Raw genomic sequence first — 15,910 nt, forward strand, 5'->3', positions numbered from 1 at the left:
CAGTCTGTGTTCACCACATGGAGCACCTCCTGGGCAGAGCAGCTGTAGGTGATGTTCTTCCCAGAAGTAGACAGCATGTGCCACACAGATGTCTAACAATGTGTCTTCCTCACCCTCAAATTCTAAGGTGACTGCTTGCCATACCAGATCTACAGTGCAGTCTTCTGTCAGCAAATGGATGAACTTTCCAAAACAATGCAGTCAGCGTAGCCACTGCAAGAAACAGTCCCCTGGGAGTAGATAGTGAGCACTGTTGACTTCCTGTGGTGTATTTAACTGCTTCGTAGGCAGCTAAAGGACTAGAAAAATTGCAGAGCAAATTTCCTGGCCAAGGGAAACTTGTCAAATACTTTTGCACAAGTTGGTAAAGAATTGCAATGCCTGGGATTGAAGAGCAGAGCATGTTCTTAACCATGAGTGACAGATAGAAAAACTGACCATTAATGTCAGATTCTTCCAAAAAGAGATAAGTGTGCAAGGAGAGGAGTGGTGGGAGTTTTACTAAATTGTCTGGAATTGCAGAGCTTCTAGTAGGCATCCCCAGTACAAAGTTGGGAAAAGTCCACAATTCTTAAGGTCCAGCAGCAGTTCAGGGGGCAAGGTTACTCTCTTAGAAAGAGGCACAGGTTGCTTCAGAGGAAGCAGTGAGTTACGGTGAAGCAAACACCAGTGTGCTGTGAGCTACACCTGTGCAAACATGCTAATAGTGTATCAGCCCAATGGGGTGTGTGGCCACTGTGCGCAGCATCTCCTTTATTGGATGTGATTCCTCCTTCTCACCCAGGACACATTATCTTCATTCCTCTGCCTTAAGCACTGGATGGGACAGAAGTGGATGGAAAGAATGTGGACTAGCCCACTCTAGATATTTTGCCAGAGCAGCTCTGTAGGACAGGGATATGGTATTGCAGGATTTATTCTGGCAAAAGATCACCATTAGTGGCTGCCCTGAAAGATTATAATGACAGAAAATCTTCCTTATGTGTTACAGCTGTGCAGAATTTTATGATAGATCACTGGAGCTGTACTGTGGTGTCTTCCCATGGCTCTGTCCTGGTCTAACCCAGAATTGAGACATATCAGGCTAAGTTCCCTTTGTACCAGTCACTGCAATACTGAAATTTTCTAATGTTTGAGGAGTTTCGAGTCTTGCCAATATGCTGCTGGTGTTAATTTTTACTTGAAGTTCAGATAATTTAGGGGTAGGGGAGGAATATAATGCAAGTAAAGAATGTGTAGGAAGCATTGGTTTATGGTCAAAATTAGTCCATCTGCATATCTAGAAACAAAACCAAATGTCTGTATATATTCTTTATTACAGCTCCATCAAGCAGAAAACCAGGGGACCCTCTGGTTATTTCTGATATCAAGAAAGGAAGTGTTGCTCACAGGTAAGATTCCCAAAAAAGCTCACATTAAAAATCTGTTTATGTGTGTAACCAGCCAAATTCAAATGAAACAGAGAGAGCTTGTAAGAGACTGTATACTTTTTTTTTTAATAAAAACTTCTGTGAAAAGTTAGAAAATAAAAGGCATATTAAGAAATAATTGTCCTAAAAAATCCATCTTGTTTCTATAATAACGTTTAGACCTTTCTAGATACCTTTCTTTTAACGTTACTTGAGTTTCATGTAAGCTTGTTTGCTTGTTTGCAGGACTGGGACACTGGAACTGGGTGATAAGTTGCTGGCAATAGATAATATTCGACTTGACAACTGCTCAATGGAAGATGCTGTCCAGATCCTCCAGCACTGCGAGGACCTTGTAAAGCTAAAGATCCGCAAGGACGAAGATAATTCTGGTATTAGCAATGACTATTGCAGATTCCTGCGGATTTTCAGGATTTCTAGAGCATAGGGGATTTCCTTTCTATTTTAGTGAAATGTTTTTTCTGAACATGTCTGGTTTATGCTAATGATAATCAGAAAATGTCACCTAAAAACAATTTTAATGGTATATAAAGTGTTGAATTTCCTCACTGGCTATATTGCTTGCTTTGCAAAATTAGGTCTTCAGTTCACTGAAAAGACAATTGGCCCTCAGGTGCAGCCATATAAAGTTGTTCTGTTTCTTACCAGAGTATTGGGATTTTCTCTGCTTTTAAAATTGGAATCATGGTTAGCAAAGTGTGGATACCTAGGCTTCAGTTCTCCAGCGAAGTGGTGTAGTGTGTGCTTTGTCCATAATCTTAAAAATTTGACTTTTGACAAGGTAAGTAGTACTTTACACACTGTGCTGGATATCTGATGGGGGAGCCATGTCTGATCAGCCCAATGGAATAATGGACCTGCCATAATTTTCTGCACCTTTTTGTGCAGAAAGGAAGACAACTATTAATAGTCTTGTGTCTTCCCCACTGTGGATTCCATAAGAGCAGAATTGGTATCTGGAGATTATAGTAGTGAGTTCTGTTATGCACTGTAGGGCAAAGGAAGTAAGACAGTTATAACTGCTATTACTGCTGGTGTTTGTATTACAGTGTTACACAAAAGCACAAACTGAAGATTCACTTCTCTTCAGCTCTTTACAAAAAGAGCTTCTCACAGCAAAAAGGCACAACCTGCCACACTTTATTATTTGAAATTAAGTGCAGCTGTTGAAGTGCTGTTTAGAATTGCACTAGAAGACTCTTTTCCTTTTTCTTTCCCCCTCCTAATTGATTTTGAAAGCAAACCAAGTATCTTCTCAGTATTATAGTACAAAGCAAAGGCAGCTGCATTTAGTACCTTGTGCAAATTGTTGCTGTAAATGAAATGGGGATTTTGGTCTCCACTCATGGAAAAGAGATCTTTGCTCTCTTAGGCATTGCACACCACAGTATCTGCTACAGATTTTAGTCTCAGTGGGATTCTTATGCCACAGTTTTCCTTTACACACTCACATTGCTTAATATGTATCTATACCAAGATTCTCACACAACTACAGTGTTTTATCCAGACATGATTGGTGTAACTGAACAGATTCAAGTGTAACTGGAATAAACTCATAAACCTACTAAAAAAAATTCTTTGTACAAATTGTTCTTGTAAGAATTGACTAAGTGTCAAAGCGTAAATGAAAGTATTTATAGCAGATTTCAGGTAGTTTGAAATTTGAAATGAATGAGTGTCTCCTCAAATGTTAAAGAAAAAATATTTAGTGGCATAACAGTAGCAAAGGTGTAATAAAAAGTATATCTCAGTTAAAATAATTCTTTGTGTGTTTGCCATTAATTTACTTATGAAAGTTTTTTTTTCTCACAAAGGAAGAAATGTGCTGCTGAAACTCAACAGAGGAAAATAGTAAATTCCCTGAGAAAATAAAAGCCTAATGCTGATTGATGACTAGGCATGGAGCACTCCAAAATGTTTTGTAAAGCACAGAGTAAGATTAAGATTTAAACTTCTTTTTATTTCTCACTGCATGCTTTTTTGAGGAAGGTGAGGCAGGGAGTGGGTGTCTCAGAGCTGCGTTCCTCTGAGCCACCGTGCAGCTGAGGCCACAGCAGGGTCAGGCATGTCAGGGGCTCCCCAGATCCTGCTGCTCTGCCCTTGTCACTGTATTGCTCTGATGTTGTTCTGATGAGCAAGAGGCCAGTGGGCAGAGCAGAGGCGCTGCAGCACAGAGGATCGACTTTCATTAAATGTGGTTTCCAAGAATTAGCCACAAGAATTGCATCACAAGAAAAGAAAGATGGAAAATCTCAAAAACATGAGACCCATAACCATAGTACTTCAGTTATATCTTCTCCCCAGATGGAGGTATGTTTCCAGCAATTTTTCTCTTTCCTTTTCTGCTTGCCAGCTTCTCGAACTGAGGACAGTCTTAAATCCTGATTAACCTAATGGCTAGCTCCCTTTCTTGAATATCACCATTCTTTGCTTTCACATGGCAGAACTGGCCTTCCTGGTGAATTTAGGCCACATGTATGCCCTGTTCTTGGATAGCTCCAGCATTCTGCTTAGCATAACATTCTGCCAATAATTGTCTGACCTCCAGCAAACCAGAAAACAGACATAATGGACCAGTCTTCTTTCCAGTCATTCACTGAGATCTCTCTCTTCCAGCTCTCATGTGGAAGGGCTGCTGATCCTTAGTAACTTTTTATTCACTTTGTGTTTATAGCAGAGAAATGTTAATGTTGTGTCGCTTGTTAGCAAGTGCTGGCTGTTACATTTTCAGCTAGCTTGGTGTGTTACTTTCCACCTTTCAGTTGAAGTCTTGTACCATGTCCATGCCATATCTGGATGAGCAGTGCCAGCATTAGACCCCAGGGGATTTGTGGTTGTTCCATAAATGCTTTAAGCAAGCAAAGCTGCCCCTGTCCTGCTGTGCAGTGGCTGCTTGCATGCCAGCCCACTGTGAGCCACACAGGGGCTTCCAGTGACATCTGGGGAGCTGGGTGCTTCTGGAAAGGGCATGGCAAACAAAGTGCAGTTGATGTAAACTGTGCCAAAACACTGATGGCAATGCCAGGTAGGCACAAAACCCCCTGTATTCTTTGCTAAAGGAGCACCACTAATGCTTCTCTCCTTTGATTCTCTGTGTGTAGCTTTTTCTGTACATGGATAGCAAGGAGGAAATAGAAGAGAGTGGAAGGGGAAGGTGGGGGGCTGAAGATCTAAATTTTCTGAAAATTGGGAAGAAGCAAAGTAGCTTCAAAGATATTAGTGTTCCTGCAGTTCTGCCTAAAGTATCACATTCAGTATTAGAAGGAGGCAACTCTTTGAGCCTTTGCTAGTGATGTAGGTGGGTTTTTTTTTTTTCCCTTTCTAAGCTTTTCTATCTACAGGAACAGGAAGGATAACATTTGCATTTTCTAAGTGGTTTTAGTTTTAGTAGCATTTATGGAATGTGCATCCTAGACATTTTCTACATTCAATGAACTGCTTAAAATGTCATTACCCACAGATCTAAGAGAATTTGTCCACCAGACCAGTTGTCCTGGCTGAATTCCAATATCAGAACATGAGCTAGAAAGCATTTGTTATTTTGATTTGAGGAGAATTTTGGCATTTTAAATTTTAAAATATTACTTCACAACTCAAAAATGCTGCAGTTGATTGCTGTCTTGCTGTGGTTGGGGTTTTTTAATAATATGTAAAGAGCATTGTATAAATACATGCACATATCTTTTTGGTGCAATGCCTATTGAGTGTTGTTTAGGGAAATACATTGTATTCAAGTTTACTCAGTGATGGATTCTTTTCCAATTCTATTTCCAATTCCAAGATAATTGTTTGGTGAGATAAAACTTCAAAATAATGCAAATTACTTCATACAATATCATGAAATAATATCTAATGGGCTTACTATTCAGTTTAGTTGATAATTCAGTATACAGAAGATATTTTTGATTCTGTTACAAAAAGCTCAAAACATGTCCATCAAAAATATGGACTATTTTAGGAATACAGCTGTTCATCTTATAATGGCTTCTGACTTTTCCCAGAATTCTTTTAAGAAAATTTGGGTTTAAATCTTTCGAATTACCTTTAATTTTAAATACCTTCTATTCAGTTCAAGAAACAGATAAGTATTTATACCATAGTAGTAACTTGCCTTTTCTCTAATAATGTGACACTGTGGCAAATAAGACAACAGCCTCCTGGTCTGCAAGAGGCAGAGCCTGGCCAGCAGGTCAAAGGAGGTGATACTTCTCTGGTGCTCAGCAGTGCAGAGGGATTCTGGAGTGCTGGGTCCAGTCCATGGGCTCCCCAGTACAAGACAGACAGTGGATGAGGTCCGGCAAAGGGTCACAATGGTAACAAAAGGCAAAGAGCAGCAGGATCTGGGGAGCCCCTGACATGCCTCATCCTGCTGTGGCCTCAGCTGCACGGTGGCTCAGAGGAACACAGCTCTGAGACCCCCCCCGTCCCTGCCTCACCTTCCTCAAAAAAGCATGCAGTGAGAAATAAAAAGAAGTTTAAATCTTAATCTTATTCTGTGCTTTACAAAACATTTTGGAGTGCTCCATGCCTACTCATCAATCAGCATTAGGCTTTTATTTTCTCAGGGAAACTCTGTTGAGTTTGAGCAGCACATTTCTTCTTTTGTGAGGAAAAAAACTTTCATAAGAACATAATGGTAACAAAGAGGCCAGAGCATCTCTCCTCTAAGAAAAGGCTGGGGGAGATAGGACCACTCAGCCTGGAGAATCTTATTAGGGTGTATAAATATCTGAAGGGAGGGTGTAAAGCAGACAGAGCCAGGCTCTCCTCAGTGGTGCCCAGTGGCAGGACCAGAGGGAATGAACACAAACCTAAACACGTGAGGTTCTGTTAGTGTCAGGAAACACTTCTTAACTTTAAGAGTGACAAAACCCTGGCAGAGGTTATACAGAGAGGTTGTGGGGTTTCTACCCATGGAGATGAATTCAAGAGCCAGCTGGACACAACCTTGTGAAACCAGCTGTAGTTGGCCCTGCTTGTCCAAGGAGGCTGGACAAGGTGGCATCCAGAGATCCTTTTCAACTTCAATCAATCTGTGATTCTGCAATGAAATAGCCTAAGGTTTAGGTTAATAGGAAAGGAGATCTACAGATTTTAAAGAGAGTAAAATTTAGTCTTAACAGAATGAGGAGAGTTTTTCTATCAACTTGTGTTCAGCTTTTGGCAATAAAAAATTGCATAATAGGTAATTTTTTTTTTTAGAAAATGATCCAGTAGAATATGATTAAGAATTGTATCTGAAATGTGATCCTTTGATAATGTTGTTTGATTACCAGTCACTAGACTGAATATGCTATTTCTTTCATAAGAAACCAATTGCATCCCCTTGGCATTTATTGCAGATGAACAGGAGAGCTCTGGAGCAATTATTTATACTGTTGAACTCAAGCGCTATGGTGGGCCTCTTGGAATTACAATCTCTGGTACTGAAGAGCCCTTTGATCCCATAATCATTTCCAGCCTTACAAAGGGAGGATTAGCTGAAAGGTAAGTTGGAAAGAAAATTATTTTTAATGTTCTCTCTGTCAATAGAGAGGTTAGTTTGGTTTGCCTAAAACCCCTGATTTTCCTGGGTTAGCAATTGATTTCTTTATAATTCTCCAAATCTGAGTTCATAATCTTTTTGCTGCTGTTTTTTGATCATTGCCAAGCTCCAGGAGCATGAGCAGGATGTACATACCATACAAAGCAGAGGATTATGTATTATTGTAGATCACCAAGGAAAACCTAATCAATCAAACTTAGCAGTCACAGGAACATTTCAGCAGTCTTTTAAAACCAATAGTGTTGTATAGTACAGTAAGTAAAGAAAGCACTTCATGTGGGCAAGTTTATCTGAACCCATCATACACTTACCTGCCTCTGCATGTGCACTTACATACACCATAGGAAACATTATCAGAGGAGCAGAAATGCTCCTTATGGTAAGTGATAGATAGAGAATAAGGAAAATGATCAGGATTTCTGTCGCCTGTTATTTCTCAGATTGGTTGAGTCGTTGAAATTTGGTGGTTTCAGAGAGAAGGTACAGCACACAAAATACGATACTGTGCACAGCCAGAACCATTTAGACAAAAATAATTTCTTTTCTTTTCTTGATTGACCCATCGTGAAGGCCAGGTTTGTGGAATAGCTGGTTGCTTGCTTACACTGCTTTTTTTTATGTTGTGACACTTCTAGAAACTTGACTCATTTTAGGACTCACTAAGCTGTCTGAAATTGCTCTTGAGCAGGTGGGCTGCAGTGAGTTTCATCCACAGGTGATTAACTCAACTGTCACAGTAACACAGAAATGCACATCATGCCTCAGCTCTGCTATTGTCACTACAACAAAGGTGACTTGCTTTAAGCATTTCTAACAAAAGAATTACTCTGTGACACAGCAGTAAAAGCAAAATAAAAGAAAGAAAGGGAGATGAGACTTTAATGCTCCAAAATGCAAAGAAATTGCCTTTGTTGCCTTTTACACTCTCTTCTCAATGTTTTATTTGTCTCTTATTGTAGGACTGGGGCAATTCACATAGGAGACAGAATCCTAGCAATAAATAGTAGCAGTCTGAAAGGAAAACCTTTGAGTGAAGCCATTCATTTGTTACAGATGGCAGGAGAAACTGTCACCTTGAAAATCAAGAAGCAAACAGATGGTGAGTGTGGCCAAGGGTACCATCCATGGTCCTTAATGCACGTGTTACTGCAGATTAACAAGCATTTAGCCCATCCATGGAAAAGCTTAGTGTCTGGAGTAAAAACCAGATTCTCAGAACTGCAGTAAAGCAAGGATCAACACCTTTTTTTATATAATCCTATTCAGCTACCAGTCCCAAGAAATTTTCTGTGCCTGTGGGTCACGTGAGTGAGCTGAGTGATGCTGAGGATGAAAGCTCTGCTGCACAGAAATCTGGCAAGCTCTCAGACATCTATTCCACTACAGTCCCAAGTGTGGACAGCGCAGTGGAGTCCTGGGATGGTTCTGGTATTGATACCAGCTTTGGAAATCAAGGTACTGTCAAAAATACAATTGACATTTAAAGCAGGAATTATTGCCTTCATGGTTGACCTTCCTTTGCCCTAAGTAGAACTTTTTTATCTGTACTAACTTTTAACCCTGTACTTTATAATGTGCTGCTGTCTCATTATGACCACACATCTCGGCAGGCAGCATGATTTCTTGCACTTGGCTGGCCTCAGATTCATTCTTTCATGAGGATGTGATGTGTTACAAAGCATTTATCAATACATTAACAGGCTTTTGTTAGCTTTACTGACATCTGAATAGCTTGGTCCATAGCTCATCCACAACTAAATGAGTTTATCCTTCAAGTACAGATCAATGCAAGGCACAGAACACTCTGGAGATGTTCATGAGTTTGATGCCCATATGCATTAATTTTTAAATGACAACAGATTTATTATAAACTGCTCAAGGGCAACATTATCATTGCGTATAATTTGTAAATCTTTTGCTTCTTCCTCATTCCTGCAGTATTAACACCTAATTCTCAGCTGTCAAAAACAATCATTCCATTTAAATACATGATTTTCTATAATGATAATTTTTTCACCTCTCTCTGACTATTGCTTTATATAGGATTTTCAAATACTTTCAGTCTGTAACACATGTTTATTTAGGCAGTGAAGGATGTAGACATCCTGTAATATTCTTGATAACAAGAAAAGTAACTTACACACAACTTCAGTGTTTTATTTAACTCTTTTAAAAATGTTTCTTTCCATAGCAAAGCATGTATTCCCATTACCTGGGAGGTATTTGGACAGATAGATCCTTACCTCAAATAACTTTTCCACTGGAGCTGGAATTTGGATGAATTTGATCCCTTTCCTTAACTGTGTTAGTCAGTTTACCAAAATAAATTATATTAGATTTTCTTCTGGTATTTTTGATAGTTCTAAGGAGAGCTATTGCTGAATAAGTGCTAGGATGGTAATTCTCATTTTCTGGATGAATTGAATGTATTTGCAGCAAATTGTTCAGCTGTGGAAAGGATTGAGGCCCAGAATGCTTTCCAAAGTCCTGATGATTTGGATTGTGTGCCAAAGCTGAACCAGTATCTCAAGGCAGATTTTTTTTTAACTCCCTTGAAAAAATCAGCCCAGACTTGGCTGGATACATGGCACCTCTGCTAAACAGCCTGAGTGCAAACAGATTTGTGCCTTTATCCCTTGGTATCGTGGTGGCCCCCATTTCTATAAAAGTTCATTCTGTCTTGACCCATCAAGCTGAGTTTGGCTTTGCTCCAGACCCTTCTTGGCAATAGGCACAGACTAAGCAAGTTGAGGGGTTTGGGGGATGGTTCTGCAGCACCAGATAATGCTTTATCCTATTAATTACCAATTTAATGCTGAGGAGCTGTCTTTTCTGTCCTTGAATTAATACCCCATTTTGTACCTTTGTCTTATGTGTCTGTTTTACTAATCCAGAGCTTCACCACACAGCAGTCACATTTCCCAGCCAATACCTTTCCTAGATTCTGGGACTGTGTTAATATCTGCCAGTTTGCTGGAAAATGCTCACAGCTCTGTAGGTACACAGCATTTGAGGGAGACAGGTCTAGCCTGATTTATGGAAGCGAATTACCCTCTTTGGGGGGGGGAAGCAGTGATAATAATAACACTTCCTAATCCAGTATGCACATGAAAAAACACCAACTACAGAGCTAAAAAAGTAATATATCAAGGTGCAGTATATTACGTACATATATGTTATATATATATATATATGTCTCTATGTGTGTGTGTATATATATATAGTTTACCTATTATGTATATCAGTTCTACCATAATGGATTTTGTTGGATTTTGCTTACTAGATCAGCATCAGCTTGTGACTCATTGATCCATATGTTCTTCTTGATACATCACTTGGAAACTGCTTCCTACTTGGAATTCAAATTACACCTGGTTTCAATTAAAGTACTATTGAAGTAATACCTGCTTTGCTAGTATGATAAAAGCACCCAGAAATAAACTCTGCAGGTCTAAAAGCCATGTGATGCCACTTACACAGCATTGAGACACTTAGAAATGAGTGATAGAGATGTTGTATATTGGTCCTGGGAACATGTGCCCATTGTAAGACAGGCCTTCCCTGAGCTCTCAGAGCCCTAACAAAAGGGCATATGAAAAGCCAAGTTCATGGGATTTTTTAATGCAACTTTGGAAACTTTTTTCAACACATGTGAAGCAGTTTTCTTAATAAGTTAGCTTTAATTTTGGGCGTGTTGCATATGACCATGTTAACACATATTTAACATGTGATTTATTCACTACTGTTCAATCTAGGATGTCAAATTGGAAATTGATAAATTGTGGGGCAGTATCTAGAACTAAATATAGAAGCAGCTGAGACATAAACAGTAGGAGAGCAGTGTTAGATGTATTTAAGATTTTGCTTCCACAAGTGAAACTCTAGGCATAATCTAGATCAAATAATCTGGCTACAGAAAAAAATAAGTTGACGCTGACAAATTCAACAGTTCTTGAGAAGCCAGCTTCAGAGGTGTGCTTTCCTGTCATTTCAGCATATGCATTGCTGCAAATTAGTAATTCATCTTTTTAGGACACACCTATCAGGCTTCAGGATACAACTTCAATGCCTGTGAGTGGAGGAGTCCCAAGCAGGGCAGTTTGTCCCCTCCAGGCAAACCACGGAACCACCCGTTCCATGATCCAGGGCTGAGTGACGACGAGTGGGACCGACCTGCAGCAAGCACGTGAGTGCCAGATGAGTGTCTGTTCTCTGGCCTGCAGCTGTGCCTCAAAAATGAGCAAGCACTTGTTGTCTTGAATGAAATTATGTTTTTCTAAGGAAATTCCAGCTCTTCCTTTGAATATGAAACACAGTATACTTAATGAAACTTACTGAGGTGGATTAGTGGTCTTTATGGAGGATTATGATGCCAACACCAAGAACTATATTTATTTCAAGTTACTTCAGCCTATAAAACACAGCATTTATCCCTTAAGAACAAACAAACAAAAAAATTAGGGCATTTCCCTGGGCAAATTTCAGAAAAAATCTGATCTGTTTTCCACTCCACAAAAATAAACCTACAGATAATGTGGCTGAAGACAACTGGTGTGTTAATCTTTTGTCTTCTTTGAAAATTCCTTTTGGTTTGGGCAGAGAAGCACAAATTACAGTCTTGTTCCATAAATGCTTGAGACTTTCACATTCAGTAGGAGTGATTCAGTAGGAGTAAAAAGTGATCCAGGTACTAATGTCTTGTCCAACTATTGGTATTTTGCCATGCATTTATTTCTTCTCTCCTGAGAAGTAAATCTCATTTTCAGTTAATTTCTCTGCAGACAAAAGCATTTCCTGAGGGAAAAAAATTTACTTCACAATTCCTGGAGATAGCGAATGACCCAAAAATCTATCTTCTGTTCTAAGTTTTCTTTTCTTTTGGATTTGTTAGTGGATCCACTGCAGAGACTTGGGTAATTTCTGCCAATGAACAGTTCTTCCTCAGATGTGGAAAGACAGGCATCACAGTAAAAGAGATTTCTGTGCTCTTTGCACGCACCCTCAGGACCTGCAGACATGCCTGTCTTTCATGAGAAATACACTTTCTTGGTGTGCCCACACAGCGAGCCTGAAATCCCAGTCTGTGAAAAATTCAAGTTTAGTATCAAAAAAACCCCTTCCCTGGTGCCTGTATAAACACACTGGGTAAGGAAATCCATGAGGTCCAGTCTGTAAGCTTTGAAATACAAATCAAGGCAAAGATTAGATGCTGCTTTCAGAATTTGAATGACAAGCCCTCTGATACAGCCCATGGCTTTGTGGCATTTTGTCTGGAGACAAGCCGGGCAAGATGACAGCTGAGATATGAGCAAGTGTGAATTCCCAGTCCATATCCAGCTCCTTTGGTCCCTACTGCAGAAGCACACACTGGCAGTTTTCATAGGCTAGTAGTGGGCAGTGTTTGATAAAGGAAATTAGATAATTTTCTTCATACTGCCCATTCTTGGTAGCCTAATATTTTTAGTTTAATAGGGTCTTTATCCACAGTTACAGCCCATATTTTGTTTCTCAAATGAGATGCAGCCATGATTCCAGAACACCTCCTGTTTTGCAGCTATGTAAGTAATGGGCTGAAAAAGTTGATGAGCAGCGAATCAGGGAGCTGGATTGTAAAATACAGAATCTTCTAAATGAAAAGCATGTGTTCTATTACCATTTTAAAGCACTGTTCAGCAGAAAGTGTGCACAGTAAAGAGTCTTGTTCTGCTTGTCAATGTGACTTACACCCGAGAGATACAGTACAAATTAAAATAATGATTACTTTAATGCTGTATCTATAAAATGGATGGTGATCTGATGGTGTTGCTATCCCAAATGCTGGAGTGTTTGAGAAGGCTGTGTCTGTCCTTCAAGCCTGTTACAGGAATCCTCAGAAAAAAGCACTACTTTTCTTGTAGTTCTAGCTAAACAACTTCTTTTTTTCTCTAGCTGTAGAAAGTAATTTTTTCTTGCCTTTTTTTGTGTAGCACAGCTTCCAAGAATATGTGGCAACAGAAGGAGACTGAGACATTGGGAGAGAATCAAGAAAACCATTTAAAGCAAACATCTGTAGAAAGATCAGGTGGAGAGAGCATCAGAAGCATGAAGAAAGAGGGAAAGATGTGGAAAGGTGCCTCTGGAGGGCAAAGGAAAGGTGGGGGACAGCTGGAAGAGTGGAATACTTCCAGGTAGGAAACCAAAAAGTGCACAGAAGTGAGATCCAGCTGGGCTGAGGCAGAGGTGGGGGGTGGGGGGTGTGAGAAGACAAGGGAAGAAAGGAAAATCAGTTGAAATGAGAAAAACAGGGTAAAAGCAGAAAGCACCACATTAACTTGCTGTTGATTGACAGAGAAATTTCAGTGGGCAAGCAAATGATACCAGAGATCTTAAACCACTCTCTAGCCTGATGTCTACCTATCACTGGCAGGTAGGACAAGTCAGTTGCAGTTCCTGCTGCAGAGAAAATGTTTAACACATTAAAACATCAATGCTTGCAGGAATGAGTCTGCCAGATCCAAGAACCTCCTGATTAAAAAACTAAAAAACACAAAGATTTTGTCCCTCATATGGGAGTGAGAACCAAACCAGATACCCATGTCTTCATTATCTGTCCTACTGCGTGACGGTGTTCACAGGGATCCGAGGATGAGGGAAGAGACAAGGATCTGACTCCATGTTTCAGAAGGCTTGATTTATTATTTTATGATATATATTATATTAAAACTATACTAAAAGAATAGAAGAAAGGATTTCATCAGAGGGCTAGCTAAGAATAGAAAAAGAAGAATGATCACAAAGGCTTGTGTGTTGGACAGAGAGCCCGAGCCAGCTGACTGTGATTGGCCATTAATTAGAAACAACCGTGTGAGACCAATCACAGATCCACCTGCTGCATTCCACAGCAGCAGATAACCATTGTTTACATTTTGTTCCTGAGGCCTCTCAGGAACAAAAAACTCTTCTCAGGAGAAAAAATTCTAAGGAAAGGATTTTTCATAAAAGATGTCTGTGACACTACTGCCTTTCCTTCAGTCTTTTTATGTATCTGAAATTCTGACGGCTCTTTAAAAAAACGTCAGAAAACCAAATATGTTCATTATAGGTCAAACAATATTTCATATGACTTAAAATCAATCCCTCAGGTTTTAGATAAAAAAGGACACCTAGGTAAATTATTTTGGTACCTCTTCTGGCTTTCTGGTGTAGTAGCTCAGCTACAAATTACTCGTGTGGCTGTAATGAAGATGCAAAAGTTGAGATTTCACACACCAGGAGACAAGACTCAGAGAAAGAGCAAAAGAGAAGAGGAGAGCTGAAAAATAAATTGCTTCCACTAAGAAGTCCAGACATAGAGGCATCATGATTTTCTATTTCACAGAAGTCAGAGAAGAAATGGACCTCCAGTTCTAGGAAATCCAGGTTTTTCTGTCGCAGACAATTGCCTCAAATTATCCCGTTCATTAGCTTAAGTTCCATTTGATATCATTAATGTGCAATATAACAAGAGATATTGTAATGGATAAATTAATCTATATTCAAAATTGGCTATTGAAAGAACTACATAGATTTATGGAAAAAGCTCATTTCAGAAGTCAAGGATCTTTCTAAAATCGTGTTTTAAATACTTTCTTGTCTTGCCTGGGAGGAATTGCATCTGTGATCTGAGTAGGTATTCTTGCCATTGCTGTATCTATTGCAATATCTTAGAAGAGACACTGGTGCTAGGTGGAGAATCATTGCAATAAGAGATTGAAATGGCTGACCATTGTCTGCTTGACTGATTGTAGCTGTAAGAAAGCATCTCTGAGGCAGAGTATCATGTGTGTGAAGCATTCAAGCTGTCCTCCCTTGTGCTGGGCAATTCTCCTATTTAAAAGCTATTCTGTAAACAGAATTACATTCACGCTATCCTCAGTCATACATTGTTTGTCAAGCAAGGCCTCAGATGCTTCCATAATAGTGTTTGCTCTGTTTATGTGCTGTTAAGCACCACTAGCTGCAGTCCATGGGCAGCTGCTCCAAAGTAACAGCTTGCTGCCACCAAAAGGGCAAATTGTCACTTTCCTTCCTCATCCTTCTTCCCCTGTGCCTTTCACATAATCAGCCCTCTCCCATGCAGCAGCTCTGATGCTTGTGTGAACCTTTACTGAGCTGTTTCCCCTTGCTAAGGTAGAAACCCCTCCTGCTTCCCTCCCTGTATACACACATACACTGTAAATGTGTTGCTTTGGGCTGTGTCACCGCAGCCCAGAGCTGAGGTTTTTATCAGACCTCACTTGCTGAACAGCTACCCTAAGCATCACTGTTACCAGCATCTGCTCAAGAGTGCTTTTAATAAGGCTTTGGGTGCATTTATGAAATGCCAGAGACCTAAGTTTCCATGCAACACAGTGGCATCCCTGAAAGTTTCTCTGTGTTTATGTATGAAATGATTGGAGCAGTTTTTATTATGGTGATCAGGTGGACTTAAATTGATGAATGCAGCTTAGGCTGAAGGAATCAGGTAAAAAGCACCACCAAGCCTCTTTTGCAAAATGTTGTTTGCAAAAAATAAAAGAGGACTCTTTCCATATTGCCTGGGAGAAGTCTGTGAGGTTGAAAGGTTTTATTGCAAATATTTGTTGCACGGAGCAGCTCCGCACACAGCTACTGGTTGATACATTAATTTTCGTAGGGAGGTCCCGGTTTCAATCCAGTAAAAATGTGTATTGTTCTTGGGATCCATTTATCTCCTTACTGAACAACTCGCTGCTCAGATCCTGCCAGCTGCTAGTGACTGCCAGGTTATGAGAAGGCTTGTCTGTCATGTGCTCTGCATGTCCATCCGGCCTCTCCTGGTCAGCCACTCTTCCCCACTCTCCTGCATAAGTTCTGTCATTCAAGTTGCAGTCTGTGGCAAGGCACGTGTGTAATATTTATTTTTATAGGGGGGGGAAAGTCCACATTTTTTTAACTT

General features: G+C 39.9%; 1 protein-coding gene across 8 annotated transcripts in view; it reads left to right on the forward strand.

The window, feature by feature from the left end:
• Positions 1-15,910, forward strand: part of GRIP1 (glutamate receptor interacting protein 1) — a 315,370-nt gene that overhangs the window by 287,008 nt on the left and 12,452 nt on the right. For all 8 annotated transcript variants that reach the window (XM_030961011.1, XM_030961017.1, XM_030961010.1 and 5 more), the window contains 7 exons: positions 1,322-1,391; positions 1,656-1,801; positions 6,773-6,917; positions 7,935-8,074; positions 8,242-8,430; positions 11,008-11,161; positions 12,942-13,142. In XM_030961011.1, coding sequence (XP_030816871.1) covers positions 1,322-1,391; positions 1,656-1,801; positions 6,773-6,917; positions 7,935-8,074; positions 8,242-8,430; positions 11,008-11,161; positions 12,942-13,142 — 1,045 coding nt within the window. The remainder of the gene's footprint in view (positions 1-1,321; positions 1,392-1,655; positions 1,802-6,772; positions 6,918-7,934; positions 8,075-8,241; positions 8,431-11,007; positions 11,162-12,941; positions 13,143-15,910) is intronic.

This window comes from Camarhynchus parvulus, chromosome 1A, assembly GCF_901933205.1.
Source record: "Camarhynchus parvulus chromosome 1A, STF_HiC, whole genome shotgun sequence".
NCBI classification, from domain to species: Eukaryota; Metazoa; Chordata; class Aves; order Passeriformes; family Thraupidae; genus Camarhynchus; species Camarhynchus parvulus.